Genomic DNA, 25189 nt, shown 5'->3' with positions numbered 1-25189 from the left:
AAACCATGAGAATCTCTACCGCAGCTGACAGAATAGAACTAGCCGAGCTCTCGAAGTTAATCAATAAGCGTAAGACAACTAACATACGTAAGTATAATATGGAGAGGATCGAATACGCTCTAAAGAACGGAGGTAGCCTGAAAGCAGTGAAGAGACGTCTTGGCGTGGGGAAAATCAGATGTATGCACTTAAGGATAAGCAAGGCAATGTCATCACAAATAGGGACAAAATAGTCACAGTGGCCGAGGAGTTCTATAGGGATCTGTACAGTAGCCGGGACATACAGGATAATGCCGAACGAGACAGTAGTTCAGAGGAGATAGACATCGCACCAGTAACGACCGAAGAAATAAGGAAGGCTTTGAAAGAAATGAAAGGGGGTAAAGCACCTGGTGAGGATCAGATAACAGCAGACCTCTTAAAGGATGGCGGATAAATTGTACTTGAAAAACTGGCAAACCTGTATACACACTGCCTAATGACCGCAATGGTACCGGAATCTTGGAAGAACGCGAACATCATCCTAATCCATAAGAAAGGCGACATGAAGGACTTGAAAAATTACAGGCCGATCCGCTTACTGTCAGTCGTCTACAAGGTATTTACCAAGGTAATCGCTAACCGAATCTCTGCAACCTTAGATTTCAGTCAACCTAAAGAACAAGCAGGGTTCCTTAGAGGTTATTCAACAATGGACCATATTCACACGATCAATCAGGTGATAGAGAAGTGCGCTGAGTATAATGAACCCCTATATATAGCCTTCATAGACCATGAGAAAGCGTTTGACTCGGTCGAAACCCTAGCAGTCATTCAGGCATTACGGAACCAGGGGGTAGATGAGCATTACGTAAGAATACTAGAGGATATCTACAATGGGTCTACAGCTACCATTATCCTCCATAGGGAGAGCAGTAAAATACCTATAAGGAAGGGTGTCAGACAAGGAGACACAATCTCTCCAATGTTATTCACAGCATGCTTACAAGAAGTGTTCAGAACGTTGGATTGGGAACAGTTGGAAGTAAGGGTTAATGGAGAATACCTCAGTAACCTCAGATTTGCTGATGACGTTGCCTTGCTATGTAACTCGGGGGACAAATTGCAAAGCATGCTTTCCGCACTGGGCGAACAGAGTAGAACCGTGGGCCTGAAAATTAATATGCAGAAAACTAAAGTAATGATCAATAACCTCGGGACAGCACAGCAGTTTGAGATAGGTGGCGAGGCAGTAGAAGTGGTAAGCGAATATATCTACTTAGACCAAGTTGTGACCCCAGATCCCAACCATGAGGCAGAGATAATTAGAAGGATCAGAATTGGGTGGGGTGCATATGGCAGACATACCCAGATAATGAATAGCAGCCTAACATTGTCGCTGAAGAAGAAAGTGTATGACAGCTGCATCTTACCGGTACTCACCTACGGGGCAGAAACTTGGAGGCTCACTAAGAGAGTTCAACTTAAATTGAGAACGACTCAGCGGGCAATGGAGCGCAAAATGATAGGTGTAACATTAAGGGACAAGAAGAGAGCGGAATGGGTCAGGGAGCAAACTGGTGTTAAAGACATATCAGTAGAAAGTAAGAAGAAGAAATGGACGTGGGCAGGGCATGTAATGCGAAGGCAAGATAACCGCTGGTCATTAAGGGTAACAGAGTGGATCCCTAGAGAAGGCAAGCGTTGCAGGGGGCGGCAGAGATTAGATCAAGAAGTTTGCGGGTATAAATTGGTCACAGTTGGCACAGGACCGAGGTAATTGCAGAATAATGGGAGAGGCCTTTGCCCTGCAGTGGGCGTAGATAGGCTGGTGGTGATGATGATGATGATGATGATACGTCTGTCTGCGCTTGAGCTCATAGCGAGTGGGTAAAGCGTCTATCACCTCCCGCTGCGGCGACTGAGACCTCGGCTCGAATCCTGGCTTCGGCGCCTCAACGGAACTTTTTTTGAATGCCATTTCCGTGACAGATATGACGTCAGTCAGATCTTCGTGAATCCGGGAATGAAACACTTTCATGTTAAAAACTAAAATTGCAATTAACATCGTCATTTGTGAATATTTCGGTGTTAACAGCAAGGAAGCTACAACTATATTTTCACCCTTCAGCTCTTGTAAGTTTGAGCTTTCGGTTGGATGCTTCCACACTACCTCGATGCCCGGACCTTTGTAAAATTAGGGTCACAGCTTTAAAACTCCGTCTTTTCTTCCAACATTACAATTGCGTGTTCACATTGCCCATCTCTGCCTCCTCCACGGCGCATACTATCATCAAAAATCGACGCGAAAATCAATATATCCACCTCCCGGATTTTAGGCACGCTTGAATTGCACGCAACCACTAACAGACGTACAAGGTCGAACATCTTATAACATCTTTTTTTCTCACACAATAACTGCAATAACTCTTTGAAATTCACTGCCCGAAGATATAGCATCATGCAGTGACATCGGGTCCTTTCAAAAAAGACTACATGGTGATTTTACGAACTACTGACGTTTTAAAACTCTGACCCATGTGTCCTTCAAATGTCGAACTTGTGCAGTCAGTGTTTGGTTTTACTTTTTGTTTTATTCTGTATTGTTGGCCCGTGTGTGTTAGCCACTACTATGGACTTTATTGACAGCTGTGCGCTTGTAGTACATATTCATGTATAACTTCTCAGCCTCATTGCACGCGGTTATCTATGATAGACATGATGGCCACTTTCGACCAGCGAGCACCGATGCTTTTTCCTAGAATATGGAAGTTACGGCTTTCGCTTTAGAGCTCGAAAATAGTTCGGTTTAACTTGTAAACCTAGCTGCAGTGAAAAGACTGCGTTTCTTTGTTTCGCAAAGACAATGCACATGTTCTTTCTTAGAAGTTCCGAAACTGTGTGATTGTAACGAGCTCGTCGCTTGCGCTGAATCGCATGCTCGCACGGCCAAGGTGACGCGCATTCCATGGAGGTAGTGAAACAACAAAAGCCAACGAAGCAGCCAATAAATCCTCGCCTAGTCGCGTGGTACCACGGTGGCGCGGCTCCGAGCGGGTGCAGTTGCGACGCCTCTCCGCAGCTTATGACTTTGTCTGGCAGCACACCTGCCACAGTTGCGCCTCATCAGTACTTTCTAGATTTTCGCCAGAAACCGAGATTTCTGCGGCCAACCTACAAAAGCTGAAGGTTCTCCACAGCCCTGATTATGGCATTCACTTCCAAACTAATCGGAGATCACTGAGCGGGCACCCCTTGCATACTGGAAGCCATTATAAATGTGGTTTGTTTCATGTCAGCCTCCATCATCGCAATTTGGTTGTCGCTGCACGCCTCTACCCCAAAGAATGCCAACGCCTCACCCCCCCCCTCCAGGCCCTGAGCACGGCATAGATGAGGGCGTTGAGGGGTACTTGTGCAAAGACATTCGTAAAATATAAAAACTCCCCACATGTACGCATGGTATCTAGGCGCTCCCGGAGCACAACTTTATGCTACAAAGCTCAATTGCATCATGGAAGTTATTTTTGGCATCTCGACAATTTTCTATGCGCGCTGGCGCATGCCTGGTGCTGGGCTACCAAGCACACACCTGCCAGCCTGGTAATAGTGTTGCTAAAGCTCACCGGATGGCACCTTTCTGACTCCAAAACATAACCTCTCAGCAATACCACTCCCATTTCGCGTCGTTCCGAAACGTGTCATAATAAGTATCTGAAGATAGTCTACCGATGAATAAAGATGTGGGAGACCGAAACAGCAGATGGTAGCAGGCGCCGCCCTGTCGGCTGTTCAAGGCGACAGCCATGGATATATTTCATGCGGATAGTGTGAGTGATCCGAGACGGAAACAATACTTATAAGATGCTGCAAAATGAGTGTTTCGTATTTAATTGGTGCAATCATGTCTACATTAATATGGGCTTGGACAAACGTGTTTAACGCAGTACGGAACTTTGGCTGTAAGGCTTAGCACATGGTCCCATTGCGTATGACCTTAGGCTGTGAAAACCCATTTTAATATCACCTCATGGTGTCTAGTCCCAGAGGTCTAGTCCCACCTGACTTAGCTTCAAAAAGTGAGGTGCTATTATTGAGGCCTACAAAACCAAATATGGTATTTTCTCATCTACATAGGTGCATCACACAATTATCAGAAACGCTGGACCGCAGCGTGTCCCCTAGTTCTAGTGTTGTTAATGCTCGTCTGAGCTTAAAATGCTTCCCATTCCATTATTAAGTACTCATTCGAACCGATCAGAGCCATTCTACGATCCTAGAGAGTTTACGGGAATCTGCTCAACTCCGAGACGCCTATCTGTTTCAAAGGATGGGCTTGATAACAAAATGTGGAAGCGTCTACAAGTATTACAACCACTTCATTGCAAAAAAAGCCGATCAAACTAAATTCAGTAAATTCCGCACCGTAACAGCGTGGTTTAGATGAAATTGTTTTATTGCAGGAATGTCAGTTTGAGGTTACTGCTGTTTGCTTTGTCTGCGTTCCTCCTCTAACAGCTCACGTGAGCACGCAAGGAGTGCGAGATATGCTGGCCATCTTTTGTCCAGCCACGCAAATATTGCTACCGGAAACAGGGTAAACGGCCAGCTAAAACGGCGGAGGACTGAAGACCTAGACCACGAATACCCTCACTTCATCATCATCATCACCATCATCATGGGCGTGTTTGTGTCCACTGCAGGACGAAATCATCTCCCAAAGATTTCCAGCAACGTCTATCGAGTGCCAGCTGAGTCCATGTTTCCCCCCCCCCTTTTTGTAGCTCATCGGGCCAACGAGCTCTCGGCCGACGCCTAGCGCGTTTACGGTCTATTGGCAGCCAGTCTGTCAACCGGATGGTCCACCTGTTGTCCCTCATTCACATTACGTGACCAGCCCTTTCCCATTTCCTTCGCTTAATTGGAACTGGAATGTCCTCCACCTTGGTCTGTTCCCTAATCCATGTGACTCTTTTCCTGTCTCTCAACGTGACCCCTAGCATTCGGCGTTCCATGGCCCGTTGTACCGATCGAAGTTTGGTTTCAAGTCGTTTGGTGAGACCCCAAGTTTCTGCCACATAAGTCATTACTGGAAGAACGGATTGATTAAATACAAGTTTTTTGAGTGACAGCGGAAGCTTACCAGGGAGGGTGCCGGAGGTCTTACCAAACGCAGCCCAGCCCATGCTTATTCTGCGGGTGATCTCTCCTTCATGGTTTGGATCTGCAGCTATGACTTGCCCAGCATATACGTATTCAAGATATACGTATATACGTCCAAGATATACAAGACAAGACTCTCGCTTCAACTCTTACAAATTCTCTCACCCCATCTCCTATCTATCTCTCTCTCTGTTGAAATTGGCGCATGTGTAATGGTAAAGAATGTCAAGAAGCCTGAAACATAAATATGAGATACTGTGCGCAAGAAAAATGCACGAGTTAGAATACGTAAAGGGTAGCTGCTATGCCACAACGTGTTCTATTATAAGATCGCTCAAACACAACACGATACGATACATAAGTGGCTTTGTGAATGCGGAAAGATAACTTATTTGGACGGTTCAGTAAAACAAACGTCTGAAATACAGTGAACTCCTGTTAAGACTAACTCCAAGGGACCGGGATTATTTCTTCGTCTTATCAGAAGTACGTATTATCAGAAGCACTCTCAAAAAAGAATCGGAAACACGCCCGGGTTAATGCAAATATCTTGCTTCAACACGGTGAATGAAGTTGACTTGCAATGGAGGAAAAGGCAAAAAATATTGGCCGCGTACCTGCTCCTTTCGTTGCAAATGTCGACGAAATACGATAGTCGTCTGGCGCCCCTACCAAAAAATGCCTCCCTTCTCTTTCCCCCTCACATCTCATGCTGTTCCTCTTCCGTCTCGCTCCTACCAAGATAAACACGCAAGCGCTTTGCTCAAGTGAATTTAAATTTACCGCGTCCCACTGCGCCATGCCAAAAGCCTCGATGCTAGTGGTGCCGTACGGCGGAGACGCTTATGAATCTAGGCAGTATATTCCAAGAGGCCATGATCTTAAAAGTGGAAAGTTGAACGGGAAAACTATACAGTGAAACCTTCCGTTACTGTTGCCAATTGATTTCTTAAAATACTGCTAGGGAAACCGCGGGTGACCGCTTTTGTATTTTTCTGGGCGTATTTTAATTAAATAAACTATCCGCGTATTGTTAGTAAAGAAACCACTGCTAACATCACTTGTGTAATAATGTCTTGTCCGAGATAGGCGTAATATTTTGTGTTGAGTCAATAATGTTGGCTAGTATGAACATTGTTACCGTACTTATACGTTTAGATTTGGCGGTGGGTATATAAACTGATTATGCAGATTCTGTTTCCCTTTGGCGAGGCGGCTGAATAGAGTGACAGACTGGCAGACATACAAAGAGCCAGACAGACCAAACTTTTTGCTTCAAATAGCCAAGAAAGACTATCGTTTTTAAAAATCATTTGAGTGCGCAACTTGATAGAAGACTGTCTTCAAGTGCTTTTGCCTGGTTTTATCCAGTCCAAGCGGAACGGAAAGCGTACACCCGTTACCTCAAGAGAGAACGCATCAGAGACAGAGACGGGGAGGGAAGTCCTTGCTTTCTCGGCGGTGATGCGGTGGGTGTCGCGACGCGAACGGACGCGAGCTCGCGTGCTCCCACTAAGAAAGGGCAATTGTCAGGCGAGCTGCTATGTTGGCGAATAGAAAGTCTCTGTCGTCGCTTCTTTCTTACCTTTTTATCCTCCTAATTTTGCGCCTCTCTCCTCCATAGCAGAGGGGCCACAAAACTTGTACTCGCTCTTTTCTTTGCTTTGCTTTGACTCGGCTGCGCGGGTTGTATGCTGGGGAAATGGTAGCTTTACCCGCGTTTCTTGTTTTCTCGCTCCCTCCCGTTTTCCGTGGCGCGAATTTGTTCCGCGCTGTGGTTTTCTTTTAGTTTTCTTTCTCATCGCGTGTGCCACTGCCCCCCCCCATGAAGGGGGGGGGGTGCAGGGGGGAAGTTCGCCACCAGTTCGCCACCCAGAATCTCCATCAGTTGTGGTCACCCCAAATTCGTCTTAAACGAAGAGTACGTACAAGGCTGTTCCTCTTAAGCGGAGTTTTTTTTTTTAGATTGGGTCAATGGAAAAGCGAATAAACATCCCCACTTTGTTCGGCGTCAGCGAGGATTCCTCTTAACCGAGTTCGTCTTAACGGGAGTTCAGTGTAGATATGAAAGCCGCTGAAGTAAAAGTCTCTTGACGCGCACGTAACATTGAGGTCGAAAAACTTGTCCCATTGCATTGTACCTATGAATATAAAAGATAAAAGTCTGAAGTGCGCCATTTTTTAGAAAAATGTCGTTGTCTGGTCAACCACCGCTTTGAAGAGTAAATAAAAAAGTGGGTCAGTTTCGCACTAGTGGCGCGAAGACTGGGCAAACTGGGCGGCGCTGGCGGCCCCACCTAGCTTGTTTGTGGTTGGGCTAAGTTCACGCATGCTTATGGTTGGAGACAAGGGCTTGTTTTCTGCGTGGTTATCCTTCAGGACTCGGTCAAGTATTCTGCATGCTGTCGTCGTTAGCCCCCAGAACAGTAGTGAAAACTCGGTCATTAAATTAGGTACAATGTACGCGAGCTTATGACTCCGGATCTTCTACAACCAGCTGACGTTTTGCCGCTGCCTTACCGGCGTGATATTCGCGATTGGACCGCAGTTCTCGCAGCCGTTATCTAGTATCCGTTCTCTAGTAGCGCTTCCTCTTTCTCCTGAGTGACGCTCTTCTTCTGTCGCCCCATCTCTCACTTCGTCCAAGACTCGGCTGTTGCACTCACATGAATTTTCTAACTTGCCGCTGGAATTTCTCCATGACTGGCAGGCTTTCATGTCTCTCCCGAAGTGGACCGCATTACGACGCGCTATAATCGGCGGCAACCGGCCTCGCGAAGTCAACGTCTGTAGAGCGAGCTTTTCAGTGCTTCCCACTGTAGGCGTGACGCCCGTGAACTGGCGAAGAGAACAGCACGCGAAAGATCATGCCACGGACGTTGGGCAAAGTGTTCTCGCTGGTCGAGCGTTGCCGGCGCGCCCGATTACGTCATCGCTCGCCGAGGTTTTCCTGCGGATGTTCGCCGGCCCAACAAGATCTTAAACCACACAGCTGTTAAAGCACAGTTTAGTTCCCGTGGTGTTTGCAGCTGGATCTCTACAGTAGGAGCCAGGTGTGCTCCCACAGCGCTTTCCACGAATTTTTTTTTCTTGTTACATTGTAATCACGCAGATTTTATGCGCTTACAAAGCCCGCTTTGGAAGCAGTCTATAATCATCACACATCACACAAGAGAACATCCCCGCAAGCTGTAAGCGATTATACTTTAAAAGTTGTTGAGGCTGTTGCTGTCGTTCCTTTCTTCGTGGACCATATTCCGTTTGCGTACTGGCCAGAAATGCCGAGCTTTGACGGTCAATATTGCGCTTCACAAAATAATATTGAAAACGTAAAATTGACAGAATGCGCGTGCCGCGTGACACGTCTGCCTCATGGCGTGTGACTAGAACTATAGAACTATACTTGATGTAGTGACGCCTTCACTGCCCAACAGTTATTCAAACACTATATTGTGCACCATTGAATAGTTTCTCTTCCCAACAACAATTGAATAATTTCTTAGTGACCCCAGAAGTATTCGAAGCTTCCCCAGAACTCTACGCAGAAGTCACGTATCGGTCTAGGAAGGGAACAAGCACTGGATAAAGTACATCCTCGTTGTGAATGGCCACGTTGAAATGCGGATGCGTGTAGTACGGGTCATCGATGAAGTAGTCGAGCTTCACGTGAGCTCCCAGGTTCCGTATAAGTTCCCGAACGTTGTCGGGGGTGACCAGCTGATCCCCTCGGCTCCAGAATATGCCCACGTCAGTCTGCACGTTCTTAATATTGTACTGGCGAGGCTCTTCCTGCAATGCCAAAAAATGACCACAAAAACACACACATGCACACAAGAACATGGGTGCTCATGAGTACGTACAGTAATCTAAAGCTTGGAAAAGGACTTGCAAGCAGGACACGCAACATTGTGCAAGCGTTCATCCGCAGTCCGCTGCCGACGTTTTTACAAGAGGCTTGGCTGACAACGTCAACGCCTTCTCCAAACAGTGATTCCGCGCTGAAGCTGCGCTTCCGAATCCGTTCTCACGCCGCATAATTGTCCCCATCACCATCTTCTTTATCGTCATAGTGGTCATCGCAGCCATCATCTGTGTATGGCCCGCAAGAGAATGGCTGCTCCCATAAAGTTTTAACTACTCCTATCCTAGACTGTCCAAATCCATCATTTGTACATCTCAGTAGAATCAGCGGGTCTATAGCAGCGCATGGTGGTGATTTTGCTAAACAAACGCTTTTGAAGTGATTCTCGGGGGGCCTCAGCCCCTACAAGGTTCCACTGGCTTGGTAAAATACCCGGCATAATTCTAATTCGTAGAAAGGGTGACGGCAAAGGGCTTACGATTTAGCGACCTACCAGCCCCCTTCCGATTTTGTACAAGGTGCTTACAAATATATATTATTTATTCACACAGGCAAAACCATGGATGTTAAACAACCGAGGGAACAGCCTTCAATTAGGATATGCTACAGGCAAGCGATTACAATTCTGGCATCAACCTGGTATCAACCTGGCCATTACTCTTCGCACATGGCTGCCATCAACACTTGATAAGCAGAAAATCATGCTGCTTTAGCACGCTACTCTGTGGTAGGCGCAGCCGAAGCGTGTAATCAAAGCATATCTAAAACATTCGACACAGCCCCTCGTAATCCTCGCTCACGCAGTGGAATGCCAGTGTAACTTTTATCAATTTTTTCTAAGCAGTCATTTCGGTACCTTATCGTAGAATTTACTCCTACGAGAGAAACAAAGTGTAAGAGAGAGAAGGAGAGAGAGAGGGTACATTTCTAAAACTGGAAAGCCAGAACCACTGCGGAATCCTAAATACGCTGAACGATATGGTTTTGAAGATGATGCAAGGGTGTGGGTGTTAGGAAAATTGGGAGCAATATACACTTATAATAAAGGAGTACAGGCAAATGGAATGATTATGACAGCAAAATAAAAGTGGAATGCCAATACTCGAGTCGAAATGCTAGAGTTCACCATTATGCATTTGCATGAAGAAACAACTCACGTCTTCAAGAACGCAGTTACATTTTGTTAATCATTCAGATTTTTCTGCAGTTATCATTTGGATTCCGAAAGGTAACGTAATCGAACCTTCAGTTTTCCTGATACGTTCTAACGATTTCGCTGTGTGTCTTGTAGCATTTGGCAAGGTGAAGATGATTACGCGATATGACGTAACCATAACCGTGACCGTTAATTTTTAAAATCCCACCAAGACAAAGTCTTTGATGTTACCTAACTGCAGCTGGTGTCTTTTACACGAAGTGTCGCCGGTACGCTAGTGCTTAATTGTGTAAAAAGCAGCATTACCCAGCATTACTGCGGACTGTAATTATTTCGATAGATGTTCCATGCGATTTACCGTAGAAGTGATACTTTTATTTAGCCTTAGTGCTAACCGCTCACACAGTTTTAAACGCGGCACAAAGAATTGCACAAAAATACATAAGAAACTAGCTCTGATGTACAACATGCAGTCTTGTGAAATCCAAAGCAAGCCTAAATCAAATTTATTGTTTACATTTGTAAGGCCACGACCTTTGATTCACTTTTCAGATTACGCATGCTCTCATAGACTAAGCAATTGTGTAGAATCGGGGGATTACTCTTAAAACTGACAACTTTGGTTCTCAGTTTTCATAGTAATCTTCCCATTTTAGGTGTAACGGATTGGGGATTACAAATCCCGATAGTAGCGTCTTGCACACGGGTGCAAAGGGAAGGAGACGACAAACCACACCGCTGACCGGCGACTGATTTTTTTATTACAGACACGCATTTAAATACAACAACCTAAAACCGATGTGACCAAACATCATACGTACGTAACAATTCATCCTGTTATTTCCAAAACGTGACAGGGCCGAACAACTTTTGTGAATGAAAGCGCGCTTTATTTTTACGCTAGAGAGCGATTTAAGAATTCAACCTCGCTTTCATGTACATGCATCGAAGGCACACTAAAGCACCACTCGCTTTTTTTATATGCCTAGATAACCACGCGTGTCAACTTGCCTTTGTGCACAGATAGTATCGCCGTTTCCTGGAACGCAGGCTCGCATCTGCACTCTTGCACGCATTTGCATTTGCGAGCCTGGTCTTTAAGAATTCAAAAAACGTTTTATTGCGGAAACACAATAAACATCACGTTGCTTTTAAGACACATAGTTTTAATAGACTCCTTATGGCGTTTCTATAGAGTGAACAAAGACTTTTAACTCATTGACTACGGGCGTTAGAAACTTTACAAACTTTATTTTTTGCGGTAAAAATCCCATTTGCATGAAGACATCAAGTTTTAATTGACTCTGTATTGCGTTTCTATAGAGTGAACAAGGATTCCCAACATCCAATTGCCTTAGAAATAAAGTTTTAATAGACCCCATGCTGTGCCTATACCCCTGAGGAGACTGACAAAGGTCCTGCGAATTATCAAAAAATTTTGTTTCATTAGACGAAATCTAGCTAAATTCGGCGCGCAGTGTGAACGGTTTATGCACCCGACACCATGGGTTATAAATGAAATATAGCGGGCTTTTCGTTGCAGTTACCATTCAGATATTGCAATTGAATTTTTGGGAAATTTACTAAAAATACTTGACACTTGTTGAAGCTGTGCGTCGAACAACAAATACTGGTCCGGTTCGCGTTCAGAATGCGCCGTTTCATTCCCTTTCGGCTACATCGTGTTCTACAAAGCCGAAGAGAACAACGATTCGCAAACCCGTTCAGCGAGCGTTATGGTGCACAGGCTTCTCTTTGAATAAAAACAATTGGTTCTCTTCGCATCTTTAACCAAGAACAAATAGCAAAAGAACGACTACGCTTACCTGGCCATAAATTCTCACATTTTTCTCTTTTCCGTAGTCGAACATTATCGCCTCTTTGGATGTCACCAGCTGCACAGAGATTAGAAAACGCACTAAAATTACACAGTGACCCTTCTAAAGTGCGAGGTATTAAATTTTATCTTTCGGAGCATTTCATCCTACTGTAGCGCTGCCTGCACGATAAAGCAAATGGTGATCCTGGTATTCAAAGTCTCTATTAACCTTTACAACTAGGCTGATCCTCACACGTCACCTTGTGTCCTGTAAGGAATACAGTGCCTTTATGCATCTATTTATTCTTGCCCATTCGTTCCCAATAATCAACATCGTAAAAACAATTTCGATGTAATAATAGTAATAATAATACGTAGTGTCTAGAGTGCCATCCGACGACATTCGAATTTCTTAAGACTGCGCTGACATAGGCAAAGGCGTCTGCCGTTATGGTGTATAGATTGTCTTAGGGTCCTGTTACCAAGGGCAGCGGTTTCAGTCAGGCTCTTGCTTCCTTTATTTTTTACATCACTATAGTTTCAACTAAAATCTTCCTGCCTTAAGTTAGTTTTCGGTGTTTAAATCATTTTTGTGCTTGTTAAATTATGTTGGGTTAGTTTACATTTCGTTACGTTAATGAAGGGCTAAGTAGTGCCAGATGCGGCATTTTTTCATCGATGGTCGGATAGACATCCCTTTAGTGGAGTGCTTATAGTACTGAGGGACTGCACTCAAGGCACAGCCATAATATCATAAGGGCGAACGCCTTCAGAGCCCCATTGTGCTATAAACTCGAGGTGCGGCTCCGGGTACAGAAATTGGCAGTCGATGCAGAAAGCACATTAGGAGCACATTTAGATTATGTGGTAATTCAGCCCTGGTCTCCGGAGATGGCGCCCACTGCGCTACCACACCTCTGGCAGACGCGTTCGCAAAAGGGGACCAACGTTAGCTTAGTGCGCGCTGCTGACATCATATTGTGTGAAAGGGGAACATGACGTCACGTGAGTACAACAGCTGCTCCCCAGCCACGGAGAACGCTGGCTGTGGGAAAGCTGTGACGTTAACTGTCGCCCATCTGTTTGGTAAACTATTCACGGCCAAAGGACGAAGAAACGAAAGAGAAGGAATAGACGCAGCAATAAACGACGTAGCACTAAAGAAGCCTTGAGAAGAATCGGCAGGAGAAGCCATATTGATTTCGCCTTGAAAGCACGTAAACCACAGAGTTGACGTAAGAATATTTAGGTGTCCGAGGGGATTTGTGGCCATCATAAATGTAAAATAAGATACAAAGGATAAAAGTATGCAAAAACCATTTCTCAATTCAATAAGGGAGATTACGTTAAACGCAGAAACAAAATTGTCCGGCTCTTACTTCAAAATTCTTAGCGGTAGCGTTAGTTCGTTACGCCACATTCCGAGGCTTGGTGCAACTGGTTACGGAAGGTCTTACCCTATAGCGACAGTAACTTGCTGGTTGTATACTGTATACTGTAACGTATACTGTAACAAAGCTGCAAAAAATGCGGAATTTATCGCACTATTGAGAGAGAGGGAAAGAGAGAAAGAGATAGAGAGAGGGAGAGAAACTGCTTTATTTGCAAAGCAAGTCGACTTAGAAACGCGTTGTGCCCGCGGCCGCAGGCTGGCGGCACCGGTGGTGGTTTGGTGACCCGGAAATATAGTTTAACCCCTCGTTTCGAGCTGTCCTCCCACTCCTCGATGCGGGAAGGGTGGAGGGAATGTATTGAGAGGAGAGGCCCACGCGGCATGTGCACGGAGCCACAAAAAAGAGAACTAAGAGAAGGGAACTGAGTGGGGGGATCTTACGAAGGAGGGAACTACTGGCGAGGGAATTGGTCTGCAGCAGTCGCCATAGACGCTCATGAGCGTTTGTGAGGGATATGTGGACGTGGGTAGCTGCGGCGGGCGATGTGTTAATTCTCCGTGACTTCTTCGTGAGACAGCAGTCTACCGCGTGCCGACCGAGCCCGCGTAGGTGTAGTTAAAAAATTGGTGCAGCTTGCATTGGTGGTGCCATGCGGGAGAAAAACAGCAGAGCTGGCGGCCCCTCTCCCTCCGTCGGAGACCCAGCTGTTGCCGCACTTATGGATTCCCGAACTTGCCGGAGAAAGTTCTCCAGAACGGGCAGGTCCGGATCGTTTCGTTCGCAGGCTTCCACACCCCTTCCAAAGGGCCACGGACCAACGTTCGCACGCACTAGAACCCGCAGCCGCTGGCTTTGTGAACTGGGCGCCTGTAGCGCGAACCCTGCGTCTGTGCTCCCCACTTCGGCAGCGAACGCACGTGAACTGGCGAGGAGAACAGCGCGTGAGAGATGACGCCACGAGCGCTGGGCAGAGTATTCTCGAAGGTCGACGCCGGGCTTTCCCCAAGAGGCGCACGCTCACGTCAGCGCGGTCTTTTTTTCTTAGTATTTTTTACGGGCTTCTTACGTGGGGCAAGCCCACGCGCAAGCCTGGACGACGCCGGACGCTCCTCAAGACGTGCGCGCTCAGGTGCGCTCGGATGGGCTCAGTTTTCTGGCCACGATACATGCCGGAACCGAAAGCTTCAGCAGGTCTGCTGTTAAAACCGGCATAATCGTACATTTAATAATGCTAAGAGTGCATCAGTTAATTAAGTATCATTTGCCAGCAAAAGGCTTTGTTCAGCTGAACATTTTCACCTTAAAGGGACACTGAAGTGAATTTGTCTAGCTCCCGGTTTCACTCGCACTGCGTAGACTGGCTCAAATTACCACACTTTTCATCGTTTATCCGGTTGATAAGTCGGTAATTTTTTTATAAAGCGGGAAAGAAGAAAAACTACCATGCGTGGTCTGTGGCGGCCGCACCAACTAAATGCTGTGACGACAGGAGGAGTTGCAGCTTGATTGGACGATGTCCAAGGTTAGCATTCAAAAACGTTTTGGTTTCGGTTCCGTAAAACAACATGCTTGACATCCGACGGTAGTTGGATGGGCATTCTTGATATCTCAGTAATCGTCGTACCGCACTTCTGCCATGTTGTCGCCTGTAAAATGCCTATGATAAGCCTTCCAGGACAGCTTGGAATCGTAGCAATCGCTAGCCGAGGCCTACGCAGTGGATGAACGCCCTCCGCGTCACCGCAGACGCTCAAATGCCATGCGCTTTTCTCGCATATTCAGAGCTTGCCTCACTCATGCCTGTATCGTAAAAAGCGTGTTCGCACCAGGCCAAGGGTCTGCTGATTATGGCCTGTGCCCACTGCACGCAAGTAGTCGGTTCTTGTGGCAACAGCAAGCCAACGAGAACTCGCTAGCGCGTCAGTGTCTGTCTGCGTGCGTTTTGCGAACTCGCCCGTGGAGCAGTGAACGTTACGGCCCAAAAATTGTGAACTCAGCTTAGAAAACATCGGCCGCAAACGAAAAAATCAACTTACAAAAAAACATGTAACCTCAGGAATTCAAACTTGCGACTTGCAAAACAATAGCCCTAGCGTTTCAGACCACGAGGCCACGAGCCAGGCCTGCCGAGATTGCCATGGATATATAAGGTATATATATTGTATAACTACTTTACACTTTTACTTAGTTTTAGAATTTCAAGTACCTTAGGTGACTATTTGTTGTATAGCGCTCGTGCAGTAAGCGTGCCCCAAACTTCCACAATATCTCACGTCTAGCAATTGCATTTCTTAGACGGAGAAGCGTTCGCAGATGTGTGGTCGTGCTGCTGACCGCTGTTCTTGTTCACCCAGCGCAAAAAAGTGTTTCCTGCTCTATAGTTCTGCGCTGTACGGTAAAAGTTTCAGATCATTTTATTTCCTTAGTACCTATATTGATTTCGCTGACTCTTCTTCCGCCTTCAAGTGGCCTTAGATTTTCCTACTTGCGTACCCGTCAGCGAAGCGTCGCATGTGCTCTTGTGCAGCGCTTGTGTGGACCGACCCGGACTCAGGGCTTGATACAGGGTACAAACTAAGTAAAGAAAGGCACATTCTTCCATTCACAAACGTGTTGTGGCTTAGTTTCAACTGAGCGAGCGAATTGCGACGACCAGTTGGCGGCCGGCGGACTAAACGCTGGGCCGACTGACTCCATTCCCCACCCTTCGGCGAGAACCTACACCACCACAACACAAGGAATCAAGGCCCAATAAGCCCTCACCACCAAAGAAGGTGAGTCAGCCACTCTCTCAAAAACATATTCACCGTACATACAGGGATGCCCTTACTCCACGTACAACTCCCACAATCCCAATATATAACTCGCAAGCATACCAGCAACACGTAGAATCACAACCGGCACCTCCCCCTAGCGCACAACCCATGGAAAGTACTTCTATGGATACAACATCTGAGGCTAGAGAAGATACTGCCCCCCAAAACAAACGCACTCGTACAGAGAACGATGAAGCACAGGTACCCCCCGAAGAGATGACTCGCACCTTCCAGGCATTCATGCAAGAAATGCGCTACGAAATGCAGCTTATGAAACAACAAATAACAGAAATCAACCACACGGTGGAATTAAGAATAGAAACTCATTCAAAGGAACTCTTCCAACCTATCCAACAGCAAATGCACGCACTGAAGGTCCAACTCGATGCCATCATGCAGAAACTCAATGGACAGTAACAATACACTGTCTGTACTACAGTGGAACTGCAGAGGTTTCAGACAAAAACAAGGAGAACTCCATTCCTGGATAGAAAAGCTCAAAATCCGGCCAGACATAATCGCCCTTCAAGAACCAGGGAAGAACCCAAAACTGTATGGCTACACTACACATCAAGTAAGTCCAACAACAGCCTTCCTTACCCGAAAAGATCTTCTGGCGTCACAAGAGGACGCGAATGATATCAGCATCACCTTAAGGATAGGAAGCGGAAAAGAGCATTTATACGTTACAAATGTATATAGTCCCCCAAAAGACGATCTGAGCGCGATCGGTACCTGTCTGCACCCCCTCAACTCCAAGCGAAAACACATTCTCATGGGTGACTTTAACGCGCCACATACAGCGTGGGGATATTCAAAGAACACCAAAAAAGGTCAGCGCCTCCTGACGATGATTCAAAACCACCAGTACATTCTCCACAATGACCTGAAAGAGCCCACACGACTAGGCAACTCCGTGGAGAGAGATACAACCCCAGATCTCACGTTCTGCTCAAAAGGCATTGGCATACGATGGCAGCACACGCAAGAGTACCTTAACAGCGATCATGCAATTATCAGCCTAATAATCTCCACCACGCCACAACGCATAAAATGGAAAACTGCACGTATAACTGAGTGGGACAAGGTACGTGCCATGCGTACTGAAAAAACGTACGATGATATCCAGATGTGGACTACCGATCTACTTAGAGATGTACAGAAGCATACCAAAAGTTTCACTCAATACGAAGACGAACCACCAATAGACAGACACTTGGCCCACTGCTGGGAAGCCCGTAACGGTCTTGTCAAGCGGTGGAAGCGATGCAAAACGAACCGCAATCTTAGGAAACGCATTACAAAGCTAAACAAACATATTCAAGAGTACACGACGCAAGCCTATACGGAAAAATGGCATCGAACTTGCGACCAACTTCACGGAACGATGGGTATGAAGAAAACTTGGTCGCTGCTCCGAGCCCTTATTAACCCAACCACCACCAAAACTTCAACCCTACAGAAAATACACCGACTCATCCAAGAGTACGACGACCCCCAAGAACTTCTTAAAACCGTGAAAGAGACCTATATCCCGCCCCATGTACAACCAAACTATAGGAAATACAGTGGCCCAAATAATCCCTGTATGGATACAGAGTTCAATCTTGCCGAGCTCAATGCAGCTATAAGCAAATGTGCGGGAAACAAAGCACCAGGACCAGACATGATGACGACACCCTGTTTACGTAATTTAGGGGATATGGACCGCCAGACACTTCTGGTAGAAATCAACCAAGTGTGGACGGGGAAAAAACCGCTGAATCCAGCCTGGAAAGAAGGACGAATGATCTTCATACCTAAACCAGGCAAAAGCATCGCTGCAAGCAATCTACGCCCTATAACGCTCACCTCAAACGTAGGTAAACTTATGGAACGTATGGTGCTACAGCGCTTGCACGATCACCTTGAAGAACTTGATGTCATTCCGTACAACATGCTGGGATTTAGACAACATCTGTCCACACAAGATGCCCTCCTAGCACTCCACGAAGAAGTTATGGCTGAACCAAGCTTGGCGCAACTCAAGGCCATACTCGCAGTTGACCTCAAGAAGGCATTTGATTGCGTGGACCACGATGCCATATTAGAGGAGTTGGCCGCCAGCAACTGTGGACCAAGCCTGTACAACTACGTCAGGGATTTCTTACGAGGACGCTCTCTCGTGATTTCCATAGGTGAACATGAGACATCACCGTTCCCCCATCCGCAACGAGGCATACCACAGGGTGCAGTACTATCTCCCACCCTGTTCAACCTTGCAGCCCTTAAAATTCACAGGGCGCTAAACCAGGTGGAAGACGTACATCACCTCATGTACGCAGATGACATCTCCATATGGATCAAGACAGGCTCCCCTGGACATATTCAAACACAACTACAAGAGGCCCTCAATAAAGTCCAAGAAGCAGCCGAAACAATTGGCCTGACATGCTCCACGGAAAAAACGGAACTACTGATGGTTGCCAACAGAAGATGGAAGCCACCCCCCATTCAGCTTACGCTACAGGGCACAGCCATCCCTACTCCGCCAACTATCAAGATTCTTGGCCAACACTTCCAGAAGGATGGCGGGGGCCACACCACAGTAAACAGGATTCTAAAGCAAGGAGAACAATTACTCCAACTTATGAAACGTGTCTCCAATAGGCAGAGAGGACTTAAAGAAGAAGACCTACTCCGGCTTAAGGAAGCACTCATCACATCTCGCATAAGATACTCCATTCCTTATACAAATATCAACAAAACCCAAATGCAGAAATTGGACACTCTACTATGAAAAGCCTCAAAGATATCCTTAGGACTACCGATAACCGCCTGTAATAAGGTCATCGAGGACATGGGCACCACAGCCACCATTGAGGAAATTGTCTCAGTCCACAAACACAACCAACTTAGGAGACTGAGGCAAAGCAAGGCCGGAATTCAACTCCTGCAATCGATCGGCTATGATTCCCAAGCAACGGTGCTTGACTACTGCAAGATAGAACCTATAGACAGACAGCAGTTAAAGATAGCACCCATTCCCAGTAATATGGACGGCACTAGACACGCAGAGCGAAGAGCCATCAGGGCCAAATATTTCAATAAGAAACCGGAAAGAGAACCCCAGCAAATGCATGTATACACGGACGCGGCGGGAAAAGGCACTTCATGGGCTGTCGCGTACTGGACGGTGCTCAACAGATCCTATACAGAAGGGAACAAACAGTTCAACTCAGCAGAAGAAGCGGAACTATACGCCATTGGTAAAGCTGTTATCCACCTCTCCCAACCAGCCCGTCCCCTAAATATCTATACCGACAACAAGAGGGCATGTCGACTCTTAGACTCCGGTCATATATCCCGCTCGGCGGCACACCTGTTCAAGCATATTCAAGGAACTGTGAAGCTGTACTGGATTCCTGGCCACGCCGGGGTACTGGGAAACGAAAAGGCTAATCAGCTTGCCCGAGACGCATACATCCGGGCTCCCAGCAACGGCTGCCAAAGTCCGACCTCTCAGGAGCCAACTCACCCGCAACTTCACCTTAAAGAATACAAAACAGCGGAACGACTACTCCCCGCTCCCCACCCTAACAAGACAGCAGCAAACCCTATTCCGACAAGCACAAGCCGGAACACTCGAAACACCTGCGAGGCTACATCTCATCAGATATGGCAAAACAACACCCTTACCATCATGTTCACAGTGCAAAATTACAAATACCCAAGACCACATTCTTTGGCAGTGCCCCCAATACATCCAATTTAGAAAACAATACACTAGAGAGTGGCTGACCTCACCTAGACGAGAAGAGGAGCAACGCGGCCTGATTGACTTCATTCAAGAAGCCGTCAGCAGAAGCCTGGACCGAGGCCTCTGAATCTCGCAGCGCTCCCTACAACTCCTCCTCACTTTCTACCTGTGAATAAAATATTATCTCTCTCTCTCTCTCTGTCGAAAGGTCGGCGAGCCGTGCAGTAGCGCAGCCAATTGCCGGCTCATCTCCTCCTGACGTCGCACGAAAACGCCACAAAAAATGGGCGAGGGTGCAGAGAGGAGGACAGCATTTTTGAGTTGATTGTTCTACTAAATAAATTCGCGTAAACGCGCTCAGACTGGTCGCAACATGGGCTATGGACTCCGGGTTACAATTTCCGATAGTAATCCCGCAATGTTTACAAACCACTTCAGTGTCCCTTTAAGAAGTATTTTACGAACACAATATAGCCACCAAAAGTTAAAGTCGAATGATCTACACATGCAAAATGGCTGGCTTTCTGAAAGAGCAGAAAATATTGAGCTTCCTTCTGCTGCAACTGCGGCGTATCCTAAACATTTTTTTCTTGTATTGAGAACAAATAAAATGACCAACTGCAGAGAAGAATGTGTATACGGCCACCTTTATCGTGTGGGTGCGATCATGCTAACACATACCTGTGCGTAGTGGAGGACATTCTTCATAGACGTTCCCGCCGGAATGTGGCATAAGTAGACTGGAAACCTGGACTGGGGACAAAATAAGTTACGTGAAGCCATTTGAGGCAGAAATTTGCTGTTGGACTTTTAAAAAGCAGTTGGAAATCATCAGAACATGCCACAGCTCATCACTTCAGATAGCTTTGTGCCTGCGCCAATCATTATAGATGCAGAACCATCGAATAGAAAGTTCCTTTGGCAAACGTTCACACTTCACAATGAATTACGCTGAATGACGGCGTTGTTAGGTATTACAAGGTGGCCAAATAAACTCCGTTACCCATTGATAACCTCGGCACTGCGCTTGGTTGTAGCTCAGATGCGTCTGCGTTCAGGGCAGAGGGCGTTCGAGAAGAAATACTATGATACATGATAAGCTGTATAATTTGGTTGGCGTATAGTAAAGCATTCCGCACGGAGATACACAGGGCGCTTGATTGGGCCCCTTGGGCTTTCTCGCGCACCCTATCGATCGTACATCTAACTCGGCCGCCTTGAAAAAACCCTTCTAAATGCTTTAATTGAAGGTCCCGTAGAACTGCGCCGCGTTTGCAGGGGTGACATTTAAATCTATTTCCTTGTTAGTGCAATGCCCTACACACGGGGTTTCTGGCACGGTGTTTAAAAATGCACAGACACTTCTACTTCACAACTTTTAGCTCCAACGCCAACTACTTTTCTGAAGCTTGGCGACGACGGCGTCACGATGCTGCTACTTGCGCTCAACAATCTCACGGAATGAGTAGTGCCACCTGGTCTGGCATTGTGCAAACATTTATCGGTTACTTCACAGATACCTTCCGATGATTCCGCGGTCTGTTTCGTCTAGTGAAGCAGACGACACAGGCCTATAGCGAGAATTATTGAAAGAATAAAAGCAGTTGTAGAAACAGAGAGACAAGCAGCAGACAGGCACTCCGCCGGCTGCCAAGTCACCTTAGGTTGACAAACCAACAAAATGTACTAGTGACTCGGAGAACACACTGGTTTCGAATAAGAGAACAGCCCATTTGTGCCCGAGGAACTATGATTAGACGTCCTGGCTTTCTGTGTCAAAGAGGCCAGCAGATGGTGGACTCCATACCACTCCCCCTTTTTGTGAATTAAAAGGCCTTGATACGTTTCCCTCGTGAGTTCCTTGTGACATTTTTTCAAGAATAAAATGTTATCGAGTGAGGCGAGCAGAGAGCCCTTGGAGCAGGGAATGACCAGCTTTTAGCATGCGCGTGCCCGAGAAAGCTCGCGTGCTCCCTAACCCAGTCTTTAAAGCTATGGACCGCTTGGCGCACACAACGTCTTCCAAATGACAGCCGGAATACATAGAGCGCAGAATTTGTTCCTTAACTGGAGCGAATGGCAAGCTTGTTTGGCCACAAGCCGCTTAGTGTGCGGTGGTGCCTTTTACCGAAGTTTCAACTATTTGTGCACCTATAGCGGAAGGGCGCTAGATTCGATGGCACTTTCTGATTAATTTATGGAGTCTTTCATTCCAGTTAGAGAGTGGCAATCCAAGGGCAGCCTTATAGGGAAATCGAATGATGATTCGCTCCACTGGCGTGGGCCAGAGCTTGTGATAATAGGGGCCGTAGGGAATTCGGTTTATGATGAGCGCCTTGAGGTCGTCAAGGACATCAACTTCGTGAGTGCCTTTCCCGCTCTGGACATCCGTTTAAATGATACGGAAAAGTTGGGCAGCGACCGGGTTGATTTTGTCTGTGATGAGATAAGCTCGGCCGTTCCTGAGTATGAGCATGCGAAGTATACGGACGTCACTGCTTTCGGGCATTTCGTGATAGCCAACTCTTGTTGTGAGCTTGTCGTTGTTGTGGCGTGGAGGGTGAATGGGGGTGATTTCGGTTGTTTTTTTTTTCGCCGCACATTGAAGCCCGTTTTCTGCCAACAAGCGGACTAGCCAGTTGACGGCGTTGTGGAGGTCATGCTATCGTTGGACGAATGAGCCCTCTACTAGCCATATCGTGGTGCCATCGGAGTAGATGATATAATTGATACCGGGAAGTGCGAGGGGTTTATTGGCGATCTTTTCATGGTGAAGGTAAATAAGTGTGTGGGTATCCTCATCCATCCGGAATTTTCGCGTTGGGCATGTCGAAGTTTTGAGACCGCAGTTCCCCACTGCATATACTGTTACAGCCTGTTCTCAATAGAAGGCCAAATCATAGTTGTACATTCCCTCCCCACAAATTATTTCTCCCAGCGTCTTGAGGATGTCTTTTTCAGTGTTGTCGAAGACACTTCACAAATCGAGAGCAGAATTCGTGTTCGCCAAGGGTGAGCAAGGCAGTCTGCATTCACAAGCCGCTTGTAAACCCAATCGAACTGCGCGGGAAAATGTTGTTGCCTTCATATACCTTCGTTCATAGGTAGCGCCTAACACTTTTGCTTGCAACAAGAAGAATGAACACTGTAATCATGCGGGGGACGCTAACTCTTCAGCTCTCCACCTGGAAAGTACAGTGTAAAAAAAATGGCCAATTTTACAGAGAAAGCTGCTGGTAAAATGTTTCCGGACACATTTCCGTAATTTAGACCACGGAAAGAATTTTAAGAACGGACATTCCGTAGTATGGAAAGTGCGTAACAAAACAAACACTCCGTTTCAAAAAGCACGTCTTTCTGTAATTTATAGAACCTTCAGAAAAGAAAAAAAATGCTTCGACGAGGAATCGAACCCGCTACGTTGATCGAATGGGCATGATGCTCGAGAACACTGCACCACCGCACGAACGCTGCACTTGTTCTTTTCTAATTTGTTCTTTTCTAACTTGTTCTTTTCTAATTTTCTATTCTTTTCTAATTTTTACCCTTGTTTCTTGTGTTCTATTTTTATCATCATTCTTGGATTGGATACATGGTTAAACTTTTTCAATGGCTTTTATTTCTGTAAAATTGATTATTGGGGTAACTTTTTGCTTTTAATTTACTGTTATTTTGCCCGTGCCTGGTCATGTCCCCTGTGCGTGTATGTGAGTGTGCGTTCGCCCGCATGCATGTGTTTTTGTCTGTGTGTGCATATGGGCGTTCATGCGTGCATGTGCGCTTGCGTGTGTGTTTGTGCAACTGTTTGTGTGCGTTTGTGTAGAGGGGTCGTTTTTACAGTTAAGGCGAAACTTCGAGCGTGCGGATAAGCAAGCACCAGAGACCAGATGGACCGTTCCGTAGATAGCATATATGCAAAATTTCCTTTCTAAAAGTAAATGAATTGCATTGCACTTTACTTTCGTCTACATTTCTCAGAGGTCAGTAAATTAAATTACGAATATCCAAATCAGTGGCTCTTCAGTGTAATTACATTACATTTACAATTACTTTTTCAAAACAATGAAGTATGAGAAAAGAAAGCAAGGAATAGATTCAGATTGCAATACGAAAATCGGTACCATGCCGAAGTCTACATAACTTTGCCGTGTTTCTGTTCGCTTTCGCCCCACTGATTTCATAACAATAATGATCGTCCTGGCGCGAGCGCATGTAGAAGCCGCACGTGGTTGATCCGTAGCTTGTGAAATAAAAATTGTTCTCAGTGATCATAATTTGTTCGTAGTTAGAGCTACTTTCCTGTGTATTTTCTCCCTCACCGCGAGGATCAAAAACTTCGCGATAGGCGGGTTGAGCCGCGGCCCCTACTGCCCCAGCCCCCTGCGTACGCCAACTCTCACAAGTATGCCCCTCGGCCTCAGCGTATTCCGTCGCAGTGGAGAGACAACGTGGGTGCCAAATTAAAAAGTCGTTCCCTTTCCAAGCTCCTCTAGACATCTTCGCGTCTCTGTCACTCACGATCAACTAAAACCATATTTTGCTCAGCTTTACTGTGCTGCTCACCCGTACACAGCTGTGGCGGCTCCCCTTTTAGACGCAAGGCATAGATGCTAAGACAACGACCCACGAGTGACCTTACATAATTTAGATGAAGCCGGAGGTAAACGCGGGCTTTACTGGCAGATAAGCAGTAGGGGTTTCGTTTTCAAAAGTAATTTGGGAAGTATGAATTACCATTTCGGCAAAAATTACCTCGATAGGTAATTCATTACCACAATCAAGCAGCTCACCAAGAAAGTAATTCTTCACATTACCCACTACAGAAAAAGTAGCTAAACTACTGTAATTTTATCATATTTCAATAAAGTAGTTTCATTAGTGTCATTTGTTGTAGGTACTAGGTAATGAAGTCTGTAAGAGTTGACAGGGAATAGTCTTTACAAGAGCGCCTCGGGTGTCAACTAAGCGAGCGATCGTCCAACCTCCGGATTCTCCCTCGAACAGCTCACCTGGGCCTTTGTTTGCATTACGTTTACATGAAGTCCAGTAAAGCTTGATGTCGGGCTAGTTGGTTTAACATGCTCTTGAAGGTAAGTTGCGCTTGTTATGATAACACAGACGGACACAGGAAGAAAAAACAACACTTTGACAAGAAGGCAGCGCACTAACAACTGATGCGTTCTGAATACCAAGACACATGAAAATATATAGCACAGTGACGGGTGAAACAACAAATTCCGGAGAGATGGAGAACAGAAGTC

At 46.2% G+C, this 25189-nt stretch overlaps 1 protein-coding gene across 1 annotated transcript in view; it reads right to left on the bottom strand.

Annotated features, from left to right (window-relative positions):
- Positions 1-8330: 8330 nt before the first annotated feature.
- Positions 8331-25189, bottom strand: part of LOC144143301 (lipase member K-like) — a 71534-nt gene continuing 54675 nt past the window's right edge. Inside the window, exons 6-8 of the mRNA XM_077675074.1 lie at positions 20610-20681; positions 11987-12055; positions 8331-8931 (exon numbers count right to left, since the gene is read on the bottom strand). Of these exons, the coding sequence (XP_077531200.1) occupies positions 8680-8931; positions 11987-12055; positions 20610-20681 (393 nt within the window). The 3' untranslated portion in view covers positions 8331-8679. The remainder of the gene's footprint in view (positions 8932-11986; positions 12056-20609; positions 20682-25189) is intronic.

This window comes from Haemaphysalis longicornis, unplaced genomic scaffold (genome assembly GCF_048455015.1).
Source record: "Haemaphysalis longicornis isolate Haplotype H1 unplaced genomic scaffold, Haemaphysalis longicornis Haplotype H1 scaffold_6, whole genome shotgun sequence".
Classification (NCBI taxonomy): domain Eukaryota; kingdom Metazoa; phylum Arthropoda; class Arachnida; order Ixodida; family Ixodidae; genus Haemaphysalis; species Haemaphysalis longicornis.
This window is presented reverse-complemented; position numbering and strand designations above follow the sequence as displayed.